This window comes from Lonchura striata, chromosome 1A (assembly GCF_050655825.1).
Source record: "Lonchura striata isolate lonStrDom1 chromosome 1A, ASM5065582v1, whole genome shotgun sequence".
NCBI classification, from domain to species: domain Eukaryota; kingdom Metazoa; phylum Chordata; class Aves; order Passeriformes; family Estrildidae; genus Lonchura; species Lonchura striata.
Window position 1 is genome coordinate 33,085,487 of NC_140741.1, and position 21,157 is coordinate 33,106,643.

At 41.2% G+C, this 21,157-nt stretch overlaps 1 protein-coding gene across 5 annotated transcripts; it reads left to right on the forward strand.

Moving 5' to 3' along the window:
• The first annotated feature begins 217 nt into the window (after positions 1 to 217).
• Positions 218 to 20,706, forward strand: PANX2 (pannexin 2). Of its 5 annotated transcripts, none has more exons than XR_002467781.3 (5): positions 218 to 738; positions 1,084 to 1,374; positions 15,584 to 17,035; positions 17,903 to 18,064; positions 18,898 to 18,970. XR_002467781.3 is itself a non-coding variant. In XM_085569658.1 (5 exons), exons 2-4 carry the CDS (start codon positions 1,149 to 1,151, stop codon positions 18,020 to 18,022), a joined length of 1,710 nt encoding a protein of 569 aa, XP_085425784.1. In that variant the 5' UTR covers positions 218 to 738; positions 1,084 to 1,148; the 3' UTR covers positions 18,023 to 18,064; positions 18,898 to 20,706. The 5 variants fall into 5 exon arrangements, 4 of the variants coding, with proteins under 4 accessions (XP_085425784.1, XP_021410914.2, XP_021410916.2 ...); XM_085569658.1 differs by having other exon boundaries at positions 17,991 to 18,064; positions 18,898 to 20,706; XM_021555239.4 differs by lacking the exon at positions 17,903 to 18,064 and having other exon boundaries at positions 18,898 to 20,706.
• Positions 20,707 to 21,157: the final 451 nt, after the last annotated feature.

Here is a 21,157-nt window from a genome sequence, read left to right on the forward strand (position 1 = left end):
TGGGCAGCACTTAAATCCTGACGTGCCCGGAGATGCAAGACCTCTAGGGCCCGCTGAGGTGAGGGCTTCCCTTTCCCTCATCACTACCCTCTCTATCCCTAAGCCGCGGGGCCGCGAACCCGGGCCTGAGCTGCCGTGCGCGGCTCCGGAAGGACAGGGCGGGAGCCGCGCCCCGCGGAGCCGGGGCCGCCGTGCGGGGTCGCGGTGTCCCCGGGCCGCCCGGCGCATGCGCGGGCCGCCGCGCGGCGGCTCCTGCGGGGACGCGGACGCCGGGGCCGCCGCCGCGACGTGTTGCGCTCGGAGCCCGCATGGGCTGTGCCGCACCGGCTGCCGCGGCCGCCCTGCTGCGGCCGCGCCCGGCTCCGCAGGCTCCAGCTGGTCGCTGGGATGCCGTAAAGGACCTCTGCGTTCCCGCAGTTCATTCCGGGCTGCTCTCGCCTCCTCCTCTTACTCCTCCCCACGGCTGCGAGCCCTTTCTTGAACTGCTCCACGCGCTATCGCTGCTCGGGGCAGGCGGGCATTTCCATGCGAGCGCCAGCCGTCCGCTGCTGTAACGAGCATCAGCACATCATCCACCTCCCGCTCCGAATCCGGAGCGTTTTCATTACTTGTGGTGGTGCAAGGACCATTTTTCGGCAGGAAGGTCCAGTGTAAGTTTATGTTCGGCTTCTGCTCTTCTGTACCGGCCATCGGTTTTGTTCACCGTCCCCCGGGAGCCGAGGGAACCGAAGTTGCCAGGTAAATGCCCCCTTCCTTGTCTGCAGCGCTTCGGGAGGCGGCTCCGGTCTGCCTGGCTGCATGGCTGCGGCGCCGCTGTTGTACAGCACGGGTTGCGAAGCAGAGGCAGCGCTTAATGGCACAGCTGTCACCGGGCATCTCGTGTCGCCGCCCGCCTCTCGTGATACGGCCCCGCACGGCTGCGGGCGGCGGGAGGCTGCGGGCGGCGGGAGGCTGCGGTGCGCCGCACAGCCGCGGCCGGCGGGGGCTGCGCGCCGGGCGGCGGGGCCGGGGGCGCACGGTGCCGCTGCGGCAGCGCGGCCCGGCGGGGCCCCGCCGTCACCGCTGTCGGTGTTGTCCCCGCAGGCCGGGCGGGCGCCGCCCGTCCCCGGGGAAGCCCGGCGGCGTGAGGCCGCCCGCCGCCGCCGCTTATGCAACACATCATCGATAACCACCCCGACATGGCCACGGCGCTGCTGGCGGGCGAGAAGCTGAAGGAGCTCATCCTGCCGGGGCAGCAGGATGACAAGGCGGGCGCGCTGGCGGCTCTGCTGCTCCAGCTGAAGCTGGAGCTGCCCTTCGACCGCGTGGTCACCATCGGGACCGTCCTCATCCCCATCCTCCTCGTCACCCTCGTCTTCACCAAGAACTTTGCCGGTAAGGGCGGCAGGACGGGCAGGGTCGTGTCCCAGTGCATGCTGAACGAGGCCGCTGGTGCTGAGCGATGTCAGCCGGCCCCGCCTTGGCGGGTGGGGACGGCGGCAGGGCGGCAGCGGCCACTGCCCGAGCGCCACTTGTGCTCGGGAGGCGGCCGCTGCCCCTCGTCGTGGCGGGCAGGACGGTGGTGTTGCCTTGGTGGGCAGGGCAGCGGTGTCGCCGTCCGGACCGGTCCCTGACGGGGACAGCTGCTGCCTCTTGCCTTGGCTGGCAGGCCAGGGGCGGGGAGGTGTCCATTGCCCAGCAGCAGGTGAGAGCTGGCGTGGATTACAGAGCAGGTTAATGCTTGAGGTAGATCCTGGACAGGTCCTGAGTTGGACCCTGGCTGATGATCATTGTCCTGATCTTACTTCAGGCGTCTACAGTGTGAGTGTTAACTGGCCTACCAGGGAGAGGCTGATGCTTTCATGGAGACTGATACTATATATGGAGCCCTATGCAGTGTGCTTTGCCAGATTGTGACCGTGGAAATCACTGGTATCTGTTTCTGCTGAGGGTCATCTTGCATAAGCTGGTAATAGTTTGAAAAGCCTGGTTTGAATGTCCATCACCACTAGTCCCAGAAGGTCAAGTTTTGGTCAGCCTTGAAAATTACTGATCCAGTAAACTGTTATGACACCTTTTGGGCCACTAACACTTGTGTAAACATTGTTTTGCTGTGTGGATTGTACACTTGATGAGTGTAGCTGCCAGTGCATGACTGCTTTTAATGTCCCTTGAAACTACATACTGAAAATCCATGGGAAATTATTAGTGCTTTATGTATGTAGGACCTGGCAGTCTGTAGCTTATGAGGTTGGTGAGAATTGGCTGTATTTAATCAGTTTAAACATACCAGAATCAGGCTCTTGCTTTGCATGCTGCTTTGGAATTGACTTCCAGTCCTTAATAATTGTTTTCATTATGAAGTAAAGTTAAATCACCTAGAAGTACAACTGCTTGCAAATGGAGTCTGAATATTTTTCTTAATTATATTTAAAACTTTTTCAATCTACCTCATTTTTTAAAAAAATAGTTATATAGCTCAAGATCTTCAGCCACAGTTAATAAGAACCTCATCTTTTGGATGCTCTTCTGGAGATATCTTGGGGAAACTGTGTTTACAGGGTACATGAAAACTGTCTCTTCATAGCAACTGAAAGACAGGTTTCAAGGTCACATTTAAGGATCCTCTGTGGGATGCAAAAGTTTTGTGATCACTTCCTCTGCAAAGAACTAAGCTACTAAAAATGCAATCCTACAGCAGCTCACAAGAGTGCATGCTCACATGTATGCTTTCATACTGTTTGAGATGTACAGATTTGAACCTCAGTAGGCCTGAAGACAGCCTTGGATGCAGGCAGGGTCATGTCCCCTTCACGTGTGTTCCTTGACATAGGGCAAGATTGCTAGCAGAAGCCCCTTGCTGCCTCACTGCTTGGTCAGACAGCAGTAGCTTGCTCCATATGAAGAAATCATCTGAGGCTGCAGATCATAGAGAAGTATCAAGTCTGAGACTCAGATTTATGCAGTGGATGTCCCTCTGCAAGTCTAAATTGTAGTCCAACACATACAGAGGAAAGAGGGCCTACTGAATTTGCTTGCATCTGCCTATATTTCTGCTGTTGAGTTTATTTTGTGCTGTGGAAGACTATTATCTAGGCTCACAGTTGTGTTCCATATTTGTTTTTCAGGAGGACTAAAAGTAATGTTGTTTATGTCTACCTATGGGCTGTGTATGCTGATTTGACCCAGTAAGATAGAGAGCAGTAGCCTATTGTGTCCTGCCAGGGCAAAACTTAAAAGGTAACACAGAAAACACCCTTACATCTCTGGAAAACGTGGGATAACGTTCTTCTCTCATATGTCATATTTGTTCAGATGGTTTGCAGTTAGAAAAATAATACAGGAAAAGGAAAAAATTGTGCAAGAGAATGTAATAGAAAAAGTCTAAGGAGCTAATGAAACTAAATAGATACTTTTTTAAGCTTGAGTTGAAGAGTTCCAGGTTAGTGAATTCAATTCTCCTTCCACAGAGTTCAAGAGCAAAACTTAGATTAATTTTAATATGGTCTGAATCAGATGTTCCTCTTTTAATGAAACAATATTTACTCAGCTTTCTTTACTAAGTCATGCATGTCCAGAGATACTGACCTTGGTAATAACAATAGTTCAGCTGGATTCATGCTTACTATTGATTCTACACTTTGTGTTGTTTCAGCCATACACTGTAACCAATCTTGAAAAATATCTAACTTTGTGTGCTTTGGATACTGCTTCTTCTGTGCGATTTAAAAAGGAGCTATGCAAGTACAAACTTTGCTGATGAAATTGAGCAAAGTGCCTATTGCCCTTTGGTTGTAAATATCATAATAGCTTCCGAAACTTTGCTTTGGGCCCTTGTGGGCTTATCTGATACTTGCCATTATTCCTCACTCTGTTAATGATATCCAGTGCAAGCTATGTGAAGATACATACATGCCACTAAACTGAAAACAACCCCCTTTTCTGGGGTCTATACCATCTTACTTATTCAGTAAAGCTTTGGTAAGGCTTTTGGAACAATGATGTGTGCACTGGAGGCATGAAAATGTAGTTGTCTAAAAGCAGTGGTTTCTCACAAAATTTTTTGCTGAGGATTGGAAGAACGCTCATGATCAGTGGGCACAGGAGATCAGAGCCTCATATATAGTTTGTGTGTGTGCAAAGTGTAGCTAAAAGTCAAGACCAACTGTACAGTCTGTCCAACAAGTCTAGAGAGAATTGGCCAGGCAGGGTGGGTGTCCTGCCCTGGGAGTGTGCAGGAGGCACCCCATCATCCTGGGAATCCTGGGAGTACCCAAGCAGCAGTAAGTCTTCTGGGGCAGAGGCTGCAAGGAAGCACTTACGAAAGCAAAGTTCAGCCCTACAACAGAGGACAAAGAAAGAGCATGGTGTTTATTTAAAAGATTGTAATTGACAATCTTAAAAATCATTGTGTCTGTAGTATAATGTATTGTATACTCTATTTTGCCTTTTGCTGCTAATACGGTTACTTAGTTAATTATGTTGTTTTAGTGCCATGGGCAAAGTCATTGTTTAGGTAAATGCATGTGCTTTTCATGTAAGTGATTTGTTTGCCCTTGAATTGGAGTGTTCTAATATTTACATTTATTTTAAGTAATTAAATGACAAATTACTGTTCTAGTAGCATAAGAGGCAAGACCTAATTGTTTAGCAGATACTATGCCAATATTGTGAAAAAAATCACAATTCATCTGAACTTAATGTGTTACAAAAGACTTTAAGTTAATTATTGTGCTTTTCTTCTATTACATGTACCATAGAACAGTCACAAAATGGTTGGAAGGTGCATTAAAGATCATAGTCAAACTCCCTGCCACAGACATGGATGCCTTCCATTAGACCAGGCTACTCAAAGCCCTGTCCAGCCTGGCTTTGAAGAGATGGAACATCCACAGCCTCTCTGGACAATGTGTTTCAGTGCCTCACCCCCCCTCACAGTAAAGAATTTCTTCCTTGTGTTCAGTCTAAAGCTGTTTTTCAGTTTGAAGCCATTGTCCTGAGATACAGGCCCTGCTAAAAATCTGCCCCCATCATTCCCAAAAGCTTCCCTTAAGTACTGAAAGGCCTCAGGAAGGTCTTCCTGGAATCTTCTCTTTTCCAGGCTGGACAACCCCAGTTCTCTCAGCCAGCCATAGAAGTTCTCCATCCCTCTGATCATCCTCATGGTCCCTCTGGTCTCACTTGGGCAGATGTTTCTTGTGCAGAGGGTTCCAGTGCTACACCCAGGACTGCATGTAGAGTCTCATGAGAGTAGAGCAGAGGGCTCTTGACCTGCTGGCCACACTCCATGTTGTGCAGCCCTGGATGCTTGATGTCCTTACAGTTTGGCTCAAGGTGGAAAGAGGGGTTGTCATCCTTGGTGTGCTTTTGCTCTATAAATCAATCTGTAACATAGCTAAAATGTATTGGGAGATAAGGTTTTGTTTCCATACTTCATTACTAGATGGCAGTGCATTTGGGGTGAAATTGAGCTCTCTGCAGGAGGAAGGCAAAGGGCAGACACACTACTAGGATGTGCTCCTGGAAGTTAAATTGTTTTTCAAGCAAACCAGTGATTCCAGAAAGGACACCTCTAGGAAGTTAATTAAAATAAATCCTTGAGCCATATTTTTACTGAGCGTAAGATCTTCATAAAGTCATCTAGGAGCGATATTCAGCTGCCCAACACAAAGAAAGCCCACATGAGCACTCACAAAAGAAGAAAGAATATTATTTCCCTTTCTAAAACTCAACTATAAATGGACTTCATATAAAACTGGCATATTCTCTATTTAGAGGCCAATGTATTATGACCTTGAGGATAATAAAGTTTTTGAGGCATTTTTCTCTCACCTAGTGGATGGAATCTGTAGTTAACTGTGGGTTTTCTGGTTTCCTGGAGTCAAAGTGCTCTCAGAAGGCAGCACAGGCTAAAGGAAACCTCTCCAATAGCAGTGTCTTTGTTGAGGTAACAATGTGTGCAGTGAGTGGTCCCAAGGGAACTTTGGTTTGCTCTGTTTTTTTTTGAAAATTGCTTTAAAGATAATGACTAAATTTTTTATTTAAATATAAAGGCAAATGTGTTTGAAATTCTGTCAGAATAGTGATATAACCCCCATCAGGCCCTATATAATCTTAGGCATCTTCTGGAGCACTCGTGCAGATGTGTATGCAGTGTATCCATGTTGTATTTGACTCTCTGAAAGTTCCATTTCTCATACTGGGCTTTTTATTTCCTAGCAGTTAGTTATTCTTGTGCAAATTAGAAGTAAAATGCAACCAGTATGAAGCTCAATGCAACCAGCTCAGATTTGATAGCACTGTGCTGTCCCCGTGTATGAATAGGTGACTATACCAGGTACTGCGTGGTGGTAAAGCAAGTTTTATGTCTGTTAGTATAGGTTGTCACTTCTGTGTTTCCATTTTAGCTGTGTTGAACCCTGCTGTATTGTTCCCTTTTCTATCATAAAAGTTTTGGGATTTTTTTTACTGGAAGTGTTCTTTGTTAACCTACATCAGCCTTAGGTTAATATTTAGTGAAAGAAATGGTGATACACCAAAGTTAATTAACTTTTAGAAAGTAAGGATTTAAGATACGTAGTCTTAGTCCAGCTGTAGTCTGTGTTGATTTTCAGAAGTGGTTTTTCTTTATAAAGTTTCAGTATCTCTTGTCAAGGCATGGACAGTCTGGAATGGTATAGATATAGATAAACATGATTAGTCCATCAGCCTTTCCATTTTCACTTCCTTTCCAAAATGTACAGAATGTGGGCTGCCAGTTTGAGGTGGGTCTGTTTGATGTTCCATCTGTTTTTTATCCTTCACTCTCCCTGGTTTTGCCATGTATCAGTACACACAAACTGCAGCCATAAGTAGGATGCTGCTGTATCTGTAGGACAGATGCTGTATCCTCTCCTCCATGACTGGTGATGGTGCTACAGCTGCAGGTGGCAGCCTTTGGTATTGAGTGTCTCATGGTATTTGCTGGACTTCCAGGACCCTGTTCTGTAATCCAGTAGATTCAGAGACACTTGGCTTTCATGATGTGCTGCTTAGTTCTTTTGTATCACTTAATTTTTTTAGTGAGTGGTTTAAATATTCCAGTGTTGTGCTGGGTTGAGAAGCAAGCCCATCAGTAATGTCTGTGAGAGGTTCTCTCCATAAGGGACCAGAGAGTGGTGGGTTCCAAAGGAGATTACATTGCTGGTTTTGTTATCTTCACAATATTGAAATATTTTGGTTTCCAAACTGATGTTGTAATGGTATTGCTCAGTCATATCCCTCATACTTTCTATTCGCAGTGAATTATTCTTTCTGTATTGCAGTCATGTTTGCTTTTCCCACCCAAGCTGTTAAATGCCAGTATTTTATTAAAATAAAGCAAAGCATTCATCCAGTTGATTTTTATACTTCAGTCAAAAGCTGAGCTTTAGCACTGGTTTTCATGCTAAGTTCTTAGAACAGTGCCTGCAAAATACAAAAGAGGTTGCTTAAAAATACTGTATTTCTGTGTCTCTCAGGAATTGTATAGTTCAGCCCTCTACCATCCTTCTGCTAGAAAATTTTCATAAGAAAGCAATAGAAGGAAACAGTGTTTAATGACTGAAGCATCAGTTCAAGGTTCTCTGGTTTATTTTCTGATTTGTAATCATCTGCATAAGCAATGCTTACATTACTGTGTAATACAGTATACACATGAGTTCAATATCTTTTTCACTTTTCACCCTACGGTATGTTTGAAATACTATATATATATATATATTTTATATTATGAAATGGAGTTTTATTTTGTATTTCTGGTCACTTTTCTAATTTGTGTTTCTGGTTTGAATTGTTTCAGGATACTTACATATGCTTATTTAGGTGAATTACCTAACAGATGGCTTTCGAGTTTACTTTAAATTTTTTCTCTCCAACTGCACTTAAAGAAAGTGAAGATGGCATTTTCCCAAGTGACTTTGGTAGTGCTAAGAGTACAGAGCCAGATTGTTTAGTATATGACAAACTGATTACACCAGTGCAGAAATTGTTTCTGAGGTGATATTAGCAGAGAAAAGAGAATTTAAGGGCCCTTTACATGAACGCAAACTTGAGATGTGCACAAGATACACTAGCTGGGACTCTGTGAGTTCTGATCATTTAAGGATTTGCAGTTACACAGGTGAAAGGTGAATAGAACTGTATTTTTGAGGAAATGCATGAGCCATACATCATTCCACTGCAGTTCCTAGGGACTGCAGATATTTTTTCTGTCATAAATTCCACTTCTCAGACTTCATCAACACACATACATCATCATTTTTTAATAATGTTTTTAATCACCTGTTTGCATTATTAACCCCTTCAGTTTTTCAAGTGTCATATGTGGGAAGAGGTCCAAAATACGGATGAATTTTAGCTTACTACATGCTTTCAGATAACCCACAGATTTGAACAGATGGTCAAAAATATTTATGTTTAAAAGCTACTTAATTTATTCACCTTTGTCAAAAGGAAGCCTCGTGAATAAATAAAAGAGTAAGGTCAAGTCTGTTTTTCAAAGCTACTCTAAAGTATTTGAGGCTCTTTGTTGTCTCTAAACTAGATAGAAATCATGCATCCATGATGCAGAGGAAACTTCAGCTTGTGTGGTTTCTTACATCTGTAAAAGTCTTCAGGAAGAATCTGCATCATCACTGAGTTCCTTGGGTCCTTTCAGTATTAAAAATAGCTGCAGTGGACACGCTCAGTACGTGTATATGTTTCATTACAAAAGCTGAATAATTGCACAGTAGACCAGCATAACTCTTGTAGATTTCTTCTTTTTCACATGATACAGGATTTATTCTAAGAAAAAACATTGAAATCGTGACACATATTTACATCATTGGGGATTTTTTCCCAGTCATGTATTATACTCTTGCATGTGAATGGGGAAGTGCAGCTGTTCACTATGATAGCAAGCTTTGGGGATTTGTTTGCTTTTCTGTATCATGCAGTCTCAAAGTACATGGAGCAGTGCTGCAGCCAGCTGCTGAGATGTGTGGTGTGGTTTCTGCAGCTCAGAGCTCAGTGTCTATTTCTGGAGCATTTTAGTTTTATGATTAAATAATTATTTCAAATTTTGAGGTTGAGGTACCTTATCTTCTGTGAGATTCTGTGAGATCCATGTTTTCTTCAGGAGGTCAAGAGACCTCCACACTGGAAGTGGCAGAGCCCTTGGGAGCCTCGAGTGGCAGATTGTTCTGTCTCTTCTATGACTTATCAAAACAGTCTGATACTTCAGAAAACCCAATTTTTCTACACATGGAGGAACCAATTTTCCAAAAGCATTAGACCAGCCATCTCTGCCCTCTGAATACTATGTTATTAAAATAATGTTATTACCTAATGAGCTAATTGTTAGTCCTTCTCTTCAATATCAACTTTTCTGGCTGCTGTGTTTATGCCAAGAGGTACTTAATACAAGCCATCTTTTTAATTTCTATTCATTAAATAGTAATAATTCAGTAGAACAAATGTGCTGTTTCCTATTGCTTCCTGTGGTTGTATTTTGTACTTGACCCTTGATTTGAAGCCACCATGGTTCATTTATCATCAGTTTCACTGGATTTTCATTATTCATTTCATTTCAACATTTATTCTTGCAGTTTGCTTCAGGTGTTACTGCAGTCCACGTTATCATACTGAGTACATGCAGTTTTTCTCTAGCGGGCAATTTTTAACCTCTGCAAAACGTTAAAATATTATTTTCACACCTTACTACTTTTCCTATGCAGAAGATCTGTACATCACTGAAATTCCACTCACCTCCTCACGTAAGCACTAAGTTTAGAAGTAAACATTATTCAGATCTCTTTTGTAGGACTGACTGCATGGCTGAATTTCTTTCATTATTTTTAGATTAATACATTCCTTTAAATTCAGATCTAACCTTCCCTCTAATCTTGGTATCAATAGTCCAGTCACTATAAATAAGCTCTCTTTTCAGTGACTTTAGCACCGTGCTGCATGGGCATCACATGGTAGAGGGCAGCTCATTACTGAGGACACATTCCTCTGTAGGAGCAGCCTAAGGGATTTCATTGAAGTGTTTCTGCACCTTCCTCATAACTGTTGCTATTTCCAACACACCAGACAAGCAGGAGTAGGTGTCTGTTTTTCCTGACTAACCTGGGCAGGTGTAAGAAGCCTTAAGCCTCAGATTGCCACTAAGAATGAGCACACCAGCTACTTTTAAAAGAGCCAGTGTCTATTACATACAGGGAATATGATTCTGTAAATTCATATATACACTAAGAAAGTGCATTGTTAATTCATTGATTCTATAGATCCAAAATATATTCAGTTCAAGCAGCAGTCCTGCAAGGCAAAAAAGACCCAAATTGGAAATACAGGGAGACCTGCTGCTACTCTTGCACTTCAGTTACCCTTGTGGGTGATCCATTGTCAATCAATCTTTGAAATTGCTTATCTACATGTCACTCATTATGACTCATCCTTACAGAGTATAGGCCAATAAAATCTAATAGCAGCAGTGGTTTCCTATCTCATTTTTTTAGGGACTTTTTTTTCAAGATTTTTTTCTTAAACAGGACAAGTGGTTTCAGAGATTGGGCAAAAAAGGCTTACCTTGCCTTGCTGATCATGGAGAAATTTGTACCCTAGGAAGACTTCATGGGCATGGAACCTTTATTCAGACTGGGAAGAATATTCCCTAAGAAAGGTAAAGGTATTGTCTTTTTATTTCAGTAAAACTAGTAGTTCTTAATAATTAGCTTGCTAAGTTAAGGCTTAGTTTGATGGATGTTTTCTTATTTATATGAGTAAACTCAGTTAAATAGGACAGTATGACACACAAAATTAATTTCAGGGATCCATCCTTACACTGTACTAATATCTAACCTTTAAATACCCTTTAAATAAAATATTTGAAATAAACTAGTTACATTGAGTTTTTCCTTTTGCTGACAGTTAATTTGGGTATTAGCTAGCATTTGTTAAAATCATTCAAAGCAGAATTACATATTCCTTGTGGACTGTGTGATTGGGATGGAAGGCATGTATTCTGTTTAGATAATATTTTACTTTCTTAGACTACATTTTCAACCTCAGTAAACTAAATGTTCTTTATTTATTTTTTCCAGAGAGAAGAGGATCCAGGACATTTCATCTTTTCCATTTAAAAATTGCTGAAAAAGTACTAAATAAATTATTTCTGTTTCTAAAAATACTTTGCTACCTGCTTTCTTGTGCAATCCTTTTAGTACCCAAGATGAATGAGGCATGTATGTCAGATTGCTTACATGTGCCACAAAGCAGTATGTCAAGGAATACCCTTGTTAAATACTGGCATTTGTTGCTGAATTCAGGGAGTTTCTAATTTATTTTGTCTATTAGAAATGTGTGTACTGGGAAATTATGGGCAGGGACATTCAGAGATTCTACTTAAATATTGAATTTCTCCTTGGAGACAAGTGGAGAGGACTGCACGAGGAGTCCTTCAGAGATCTTGACTGGATTGCCAGCTTATCTTCAGAGGCAGATTGGGACAGGAATGAGGATGATTTAGAGCTCTCTTCAAGAGGGCAGAATACAAGTTGCTAGGAAGCACTAGACTTGTGTGGTCTGCAGTATATTTAACTCAGTAAGTATAGTTATCAATATACTCACCTGATACTTAGCTTGGGTCTCCAGCAAGAGTGTTTAGGCACTTGTCCAGAGGCTGGGAGATCCAGCCTGTTCAGCAGCACCTAATCACCAGTTCTGCTGCCTACACCCTGTGTGGGGTAGTGGCAGTCACGCTGAATTTTAACAAGATCCTTGAAGAAATCTTCACACAAGAGGCATACTTACCTTTGCCTTGAATTGAATTCTTGACTTGCAAGAATTTTCATGTTTTTTTACATTTTTGTATTATATTTTCTCAAAACAGTTTCATTTTCTTCTGTCCGCTGTTGGAAAATTTTACTGTTTCTTTTGCTTTACTCAATTACTGCATTAGAGTGCTAAATTATGCATTTCAGTGGGAAGATTAATGAAGTGTGATTTATTTTTCTAGAGTAAATTCTAAAAGGTGGAGGTCACAGGAAGCATTTACAATTTGTTACATGGTTTATATTTTGACAAATATACTTTATTCCACTGGGAATGCTGCAGGTATGAAATATCATTTATTCTGTTATGTAGGAGCATATACTGTTTATTATTAATATTTTCCCCTTTTTTTGTAATGTAACTCTAAATGTGTTGTCCACATTTACTTAAATAACTTTTGCTTATAATAATGGCCTCTCAAAGAGGACAGTTGAATATATATTAAAGTATATAGAGGTTGGGGAGCCACTGAAAGGAGGTAGCTGACCTTGGCTTGGGAACAGTGGGAGTGGGAGCATGTGCCTGCAGGAAGGCCACAAGCATTTCTCCAAGCTTTTGCTAAAAGCAGCAGACTTGACAGCTCCTAACTTCAGTACTTTGACTTCACACCTTTCCATACTGTCTGGATTCTTTCTGAAGAGTTTTTTGAGCACAGCCCCTTCCTTTATCCCTCTCCCTACCCTGAGTGTCTTCTGCAGCCATGCACTTTCATTCCCCTGATGTACAACTTCTGTACCACAGTAGCTCCCTCAAGTCACTTCTCTCCATTTCAGAATTGCTTAAAATGATGGGATGGACTGAGATGTTACAGAATGGAGCATGTGAAAAAACCTAGCTGCCAAGGGATTTTAATTTCTCAAGTGGCATAACATAATCAGTTATATTACACAGCTAAGTAATTCTGTGTTGTTTATTTCATCTTGATTGCATGTCTGAAAAATGCAGTCAGATCTCTCTCATACCTTATCCTAGAGGACAGTTCTGCAGATTTCTAGAAGCTACTTAGGTGCATACTAAGCAGGATTAAATGTAATTTTGTACAATTGTTGAAAACATCTGACATATTGAAAAAAGAGAAATGAAGCTTCTTAGTATGCATGTTTGAATAAAACAGTGTTGGAACCCCAGTGCTCTGACTTCAATCACTTATCAGAAGTCCCACTGGCTCCACAGAGGATTCATTTTTGTCTGAAGGGTCTTGGGATTTATATGTCATACAATGAAAATCATGCCAACTTTTCAAATATGCAAAGAAAATACTAGAGTAGTAGCAACAAGGTACAAAACATTGAGTAAGAGTGGGGCACCATGCTTAGCTGGCCAAATAAATTACAGATGTTTTACAACCTCACAGATAATTGGGTCAGATAAAACAAGTTTAACAGAGGAAAAAAGAACAAATTCCTCTCAAGTGATGTTTGCTTTTCCTACTGTTTGGGACAGCCTCATTTTGTAGCCTGTAATGCAGCTGGTCAGTCCAAACTGGAGTTCTGAAGCTCTTTAGACTTTTTTCACCAAAGCAGTGGCAATGGATGAAGTACAGTTAGTCTCTCAGTGATCTGTCAAATTAAATGTAAAATGTTAAGACATTTTTGTTTCATTTTCTTAATTTATAAAGGAAAAAGATACTGGATTGTTGTTGTATCTATATGCAATTTTGGCAAACGTCACCTTAGCTTTTGGGTCTCAGTGAAGAGAATTGAAAGAACTAATCAGTTTATTTGATAGTAGTAACTGATGCAGGAATCAAAAAATAATCCTTCTGGGTGATTTGTAGGAATACTTGCTGCTGTTTTCCCAAGTATTTGTAATGTTGAGACCTAGGATAAATTAACTTACGTATGCCAGAGAAAATTTGGTTTCATATTGGAAGGTTCTACTCGGCTTAGGGATACCCAATTTAAAAAATGTCTGCTTATGAGAAACACAGAATTTTGCTTTTCCTTTTTTTTACCCCACAGAAGCATTTTTACACCAGAATCTGTCTGGTCTCCTGGGGAATTCTATAATAAGTCTTTGATAGTAGGAGATCCCTTCATGAGTAGGGTTGGGAGACCACATAATTACAAAACCAAGGGAGTCAGTGAGCATTTTTCTTATTATGTATGTCTGTAAGTACACAAAAATAGTCTAAATGGAAATGTGTTAAGCTATCCTCTTAGACTGAAGTTAGATCATTTTAAAATAGTGTTCAAAAATTATATTAAAGTATTTGCAGGGTTTACTCACTCTACATGTTGTCTTGAGTAGCAGCATTTATTCTGTCAACTCTATTTAAGTTGGTAGTATTAACTCTCTCTAGGCCACAGAAGAGGTTTATACCTCCACACCAAAGAACTAACTTTTGCTTTGCTCACATGTGAAAAGTAACTGGTCAAGTAAGGAGTCATTTTTTAAGCCAGAAAGATTAGGGGGAGTTGCCTGTCTATTAATTTTTAATATTCTATTTATTGTTATCAGTATTATATTTTTTGTTTTCATTTTTATTATAAAGAGTACAGTGCCACCATGCTCTTCCAGGGAGCTGTTCTTGATCTGAAGCCAAAGCAGGCTTGTGTTCTTGAGCAATTCTCAAGTGAAGAGAGCATGCTTCCTCCTATGGGTCTCATTCTGGGAAGTTTTCTAAAGGTGTACCGGAACACTGTAAAATACATTCTCTTTGTTCTACCTGTCAAAACATGAAAACAAGGTCTTCCTTTTTGAATAGGATGTCTTCATAGTGGTCATTGTTCTTTCAGAAATTAATGCTGCTTTAGCTTTCACAAGTTTTTTCTCTCTTTCTTTCATGTATTGCTAGGAAAAAAAATCATCATGTAAGAACATAATTTATCTACAGGGTCAGGACCTTTATCTCAACATTATGATGATGATGGTAAAATACAAATGTTTAGAAGGAGTGTTAAAATAGACAAGTATGTGGTGTAATTTCCTTTGACCAACCCTGCCATCCTCTAGCAGAATATGACTGTAAAATTTTCTGAGAGAAAAATTGCATCACTGTGAATTTAAAAATCCTTGCTATACTTTGTCTCCTATTACTTTGTCTGATTTCTTTCTTGATCACCAGTATTTTTTTCTTCCATAATATTGTCTGAGGGCAAGTTGCATTTAATTACACATTGTGTAAAAAACCCAAAATTACAGTTTCAAATGTAGAATTTAATTTTCATACTGATAAATAGTTAACACACCAGATTCTGTCCTGGTCAGTCACACTTTTATTCAAGAATATTAGCTGAGAGGGATACAGTTGACTAAATCCTTGTATGTCTCAAGTTTCATTTTTTCCTACCATTTCAAAATGAGTTGACTTCGTTAATAATTATTAGAAACATTGCCTTAAGCTATGTCTAACTTTTTTCTATCTAGAAGAATGCTTAGCTGGGATGAACCTTAAATTTCATCTAATTGTCAGCATTTGCATGGAACATTCTCAGCTACTGGCTTTGTAGTGAATATCAGGTCTTTTAGCGTTACAGAGTTCACGTCACAGTTGCTTAGGATATTGTTTTCAAAGAGGTCATTAAACTAAAATATGTATTTCTCACTGATATTTCTAACTCAGGCTCATTCTAAAACTTTCAGGTAAATAGTTATGCCGTGGGGTTTGTGAGGATGTGTGCAGCCTGAGCTGGCTAATATATGTGGAGGGCTTAATGGTCATGTAAATATAGAGTAAAATAAAATTTATATAATTTGAAATGTTTATTTTCCAGAGCTCCTTTTGTAGGTTAAATGCACAGCAGTGACTTTTCTCTCTGTTATACAGAGGAGCCAATATACTGTTACACACCACACAACTTCACCCGCGATCAAGCCTTGTATGCCAGAGGATATTGTTGGACAGAATTAAAAGATGCCTTGCCAGGAGTTGATGCCAGCCACTGGCCCTCCTTGTTTGAGCATAAGTTCCTACCTTATGCACTGCTGGCTTTTGCTGGGATAATGTACATTCCAGCTCTGGGCTGGGAATTTCTGGCCTCCACTCGACTGACTTCGGAGCTTAATTTTTTGCTTCAGGAGATCGATAACTGCTACCACCGTGCAGCTGAAGGGCGGGCACCAAAAATAGAGAAACAGATTCAGTCCAAAGGCCCAGGGATAACCGAGAGAGAGAAAAGAGAAATCATTGAGAATGCAGAGAAGGAAAAAAGCCCTGAGCAGAACTTGTTTGAGAAATACCTGGAAAGAAGAGGACGAAGTAACTTTTTAGCTAAGCTTTATCTTGCAAGACATCTGTTCATCATCTTTTTAAGCATCATACCAATCACATACTTATCCACCTACTATGCTACACAGAAGCAAAATGAATTTACATGTGCACTAGGTGAGCCTCCAGACAAAACGAGCAGCTCCAAATTGCACATCAGAGTGAACTGTAAACTGCCATCTGTCCAGCTCCAGCGGATTATTGCTGGTGTAGATATCGTTCTCCTCTGCTTCATGAACTTGATAATCCTCATCAACTTGATTCACCTCTTCATATTTCGTAAGTCTAACTTCATATTTGATAAACTGAACAAAGTCGGAATAAAGACCAAGAAACAGTGGCAGAAGTCCCAGTTTTGTGATATTAATATTCTGGCGATGTTTTGTAATGAAAATAGGGACCACATAAAATCACTGAACCGTCTGGATTTTATTACAAATGAAAGCGATCTGATGTACGACAATGTGGTGCGGCAGCTGCTCGCGGCGTTGGCCCAGTCCAACCACGATGCCACCCCAACCATGCGTGATTCAGGGATTCAGACCATAGACCCGAGCGTTGATCCAGCAGACATTGATGCTAATGAGCAGCTCATCATTAAGAGGCCAAGGAAGAAGATGAAATGGATCCCGACTACCAATCCCCTTCCCCAGCCATTCAAGGAGCAGTTAGCCATCATGAAGGTTGAGAACCATAAGCCTGATAAACCGAAGCCTGTGCGGAGAAAAACAGCGACAGACAGCCTTATAGCTCCTTTGTTGGAGTCTGCTGCAAAAACCTCTCAGCAATCGTCAGCTCATAAGAGCGAGCCAAACGCCATCCCAAGCACAAGCAGTGAAAAAAAGCACACACGGCACTTTTCCTTGGATGTTCATCCATATATACTTAGTAGCAAAAAGCCCAAACCTGAGGTTCAAGCCATCCCCTCGATGCCTACATCAAAAAGCCAAGAGGGTGGATTTTTAAACCAGGAAGAGAATGTTGTAGTGCATGTTACCTCCTCTCTCAAAGGTACAGTATGCCATAATGCCCATACCACCTCACAAGCCATAATTTACATAGCAATCTTAAGGAACTCACATTTATTGAAACTGTTTGGCCTATCTTGCTAGATTTGGGAACAGCTAGTAATCTCAAAGTTTGCAGGTCTCAGAAATAGAGGTTCTCTCTCTTTAACTGTATGGAGGGTAAGGATTATTACAGGTAGAGCTGTACAAAACAGGCTGCAGGCTGTTGGTGTGGGTAATGTTTCAAATGTGAGCAGGTTTTAACGACTACAAATGTGGTCATACCTTGCCAAGGAAATGAGGAGTGTTTGGCTTCCATGATACCCTTCCTGCTCCACCAGCACCTGGCACATTTCAAACCTGCCTTATTTTCAAGTCATATGGAAACTGCTGTGGTAGATGACCAATACCCTGAGCACTAATAGCCCCTTAGGGGTGTGTGGAAGACTACTAAAGCAGTTAAAGCTGCCTGTGGAAATAAGATCTCTTAGACTACCAACCCTCAGGAGTTATCATATGTTTGTCACCTAGAAAATCAAAACTCAGCTTGTTGACATTGTTCTTCACGCACACTTTAAATTGCCCTGTGTCTTATGTGGGCCAGAGGATGGATGCTCTGAAGTGTGGGTGCTGGTCAGGGATTCAGGATTTCATTCCCTTCCCATGTGGCCTCACAGGAGATGCTCTTTCTGTGCCTTGGTTCCCTGTGTGTTTTGTAAAGCCTGTCTCTTTCTTAACTCAAGGGAGTGTTTAAAATATATCAATAACTGCTAGGAGCTAGGATGATGAGGAAAGCCATTTGAACATTAAGAAAAGTGATAGATCAGTAAATAAACTGATAGACAGATATCTTCTTGTTTATTTTTGTAAGCTACTGACATAAGAAAGAAGCACTATGCAGTTGAAGTTACAGAAAAATCTGTATGTACTTAAAGCAATGGCTCTCATCTCATTACAAGCTAAGACCTCTCTCTGGGCTTCGACAGACTGACCTCTACCGTCACCCCACTGCCCAGCAAAGAAGTGATTTGAGGTATAAAAGTTTCTGTCACTTCCAAATCCCTATGCTCCTTAGAGTCCTCCAACTCCCCAATATGCATGTGAGCTATTCTACAGCATTTATCCAGTAACCTGCTCTGATTTCAACTCCTCAAAACTGCTGGGGTTTTCTGGTTCAATTACCTTAATCTAAATTAGTGCTTGAAAAATTTAAGGGCAAAAAATAATTACTGGAGTTTTGGGGCTCTGTGACTCCCCATTCACATTAAAAATTACCAACTTTGTTTTTGAATTAGACCTACATTGCAGTCCATCAGGTAAGGCAGACTTAAAAATTCTGGAAAGAGACTTCAGTTTATGACAAATTGCTGAGTTCTTTCTAAAGACAAGTGGCTTACAATGTGTAACCACTATTTTTTCCCATTGAAAATATCAATGCCTTTTGTATCCATCTTTTCAATTTCAATAGTCATTGCATTTGTCAAAACATTAAATCATACTGTTTAAAAAACACTGGCCAGATTGTAGAGGGGAATACATATACTTTTCAGTTGTTTCTTCTCTTCATTTTACAAAAGTACCATTCACATAAGGAAGCATGAGCATGCATGAAAAAGAGTGAGATTTACAAACCCCACTTCTTGTTTGTCCCGTTTCCCTGAGCTTACTACCCTGTTGTTTTGAAACAGTCCTGTTTGGATTTCTCAAAGGGTCCCAAGAAAATTCAGTTTGGGATCCTCTTCTGATCCCACTGAAATCAGTGGAAAGACTGCCAATGACTTTTTTTGGTTTGGGGCACTCCTCACTGATGGACTGGAATGGTGAAAGACTACCTGTCCTTTATCTGTCTCTTTTGTTCTCTTGTAGACACCCCTCATCCTGCAAAAGAGATCCTGTACTCATCTGAGACGTGCAGAACTGTGCCCGCTGCTGCGGCTTTTGTCACGTGTAACCACAACCACATAGCCACCACTGCTGCTGCCACCAGTATGGCTTTGAACCAGGTCAAGCCAGAGCCAACCCCTGCACTGAGCTGCAACCCGGCCCACCCTTTGCTGCACATCAACACGCTGTACGAGGACCACGAGGAGGAGGTGTCCAGCATGATGGACAATGGGATTCACTCGCCGCCGGAGCCCGGGGAGATGCTCTCCATGGCCACCCCGAAGCAGATCAGGCTGGCCACGTTTGACGAGCCGATGGCGATGGTGAGCTCGGGGGAGTACTGAGGGCCCAGCCAGGCCTTGGAGCAGCGCTGGCCATGGTCCCCCAGCAATGCAACTCACTGCATGAGCATGAGAGTTTGCTCACAGACTATAACTTCTGGTAATAACACCAAACGGTTTTTCAGGATCACATCATAAGCACTGTCAGTCATTTGCAAAATAGAATAAAGAAAATCTGGTGGAAATAGACCTTTAACACTAAGACAACCATTGGCTCTAACTCCAAACAATAGCTTCCTGATTTAAATGGGAATTAGCACAATTTATGAACATTAAGAGTCTAATGGCATGCCACAGCAATTTTAGTGAGTGTTTAAATCCTTTGCATTCAGAATCACTGATTAAACTTAACATGGAAGTGAGGTATACTTTTTAATGGCAGCAGTTAAATAAGAGTTCTTTTCTAAGCAGGGAGGATTTTTTTTTTTAATTCAGGATTATGAAAAAGTTATATGCAAGCAAAATTTGTGTTTGTTTGTTTATTTAGCTCACTGATGTTGGGCTTGATGAAAACTTAGCTGAAAGGGCCTTACTACCACCAGCATTTAAGTGCAAAAGATTGATACACTCAATCTCTTGCATTTATAAATGAAAATACCTGAATTATGCCCCGCCCTTTAACATGCTTATATGTTTGATGGAAGATGATTAAATTAAGAGTTTATTTTTTTAAATATATTTTACCATGGAAAAAATTACTTTAATAACTTTTCAAACCAGGTGTTACTTTTAACAAAATGTGTAGAAGAGAGTCATTGTAGCTGCTTATTTTTTCATAGTGTATTTATGAACCAGGTTAGAAACTTTCATGGGTGCTTCACTGATACAAACAATCTTACAGAGGTCATTACTAAATATCTTACAAAATATGAAACCAGCAAACCTGTTTTCAAATAACACACAGTTAAAGTCTATTAATTCAGTTCTACAGATTTGGCTAGTCCTTGATTCAGCAAAAATTAAGGCCATGGATGACACTGAAATGACTCATGTCTAAAACTAAGCACACACTGAAATGGCTTTGCTGGATCTGGGCTCTAGTGAAGGCAGACAATAATGCTGCAGTATGTGCTATCACTGATTCAGTATTTGCCATCCTTGGCTCAAAGCACATCTTCATGCCCATCTTCCTATAATTACGATATGTGTGATCTATTAGAAAACTCTAGTATAACAAAAAGTCTATTAAAAGTGTATCATGCAATAACCATTCTCAGCAAAATTATAGTGAAACAAAAAGTGACTGTGTAAAACAATATTCCTAGCTGCATTCAGAATTACAGACTGTGTGTGTTTGCTTCAAAATTATGTATAATGGTAGAAAAAAGTATGCAGCACAAATATGGGACTGAAATCTTGAGTTTATTTTTAATTTATTACCTCAGACATGGATATATTATGCCAATATTTAATGAAAATAGTACTGAAAATAAATGCTTATTATTCTGAATATTTTAACGTGTACTACTTCCTAGATTAGTGTTACAACCCACCTCTAAAACAGGGAAACAGGGAAACTGAAGTTCTTGTCAATAGATCCCTTGGGGTGGATTAGAGTGAAATGACACTGAATGACCAGTGCACATTTTTGAGGCAAGTTTGTTTCAGAACAATTTAGTTGCACTGGAAAGGAGGTATGTAGCCATTTTGGTTCTTCTCTGTACAGCTGTAAAAATATTACAAAGAAAATATATTAGAAGAAAGAAAGAGAAAGGACAAGAGTAGATAGTGGGGAGGAAAAATGTCACCACCCATGGATTCAGCAAAAAGACTTGATTGTTGCAATTTCGATGTCCATGGTTGGAGTCATCATGGCAGTCTTGATCTCTTGGGGCCAGCATCCACACAACAAAGTCTGATAGCTTATATACATTCAGGCCTATGTGGGAATGCCCCAGTAC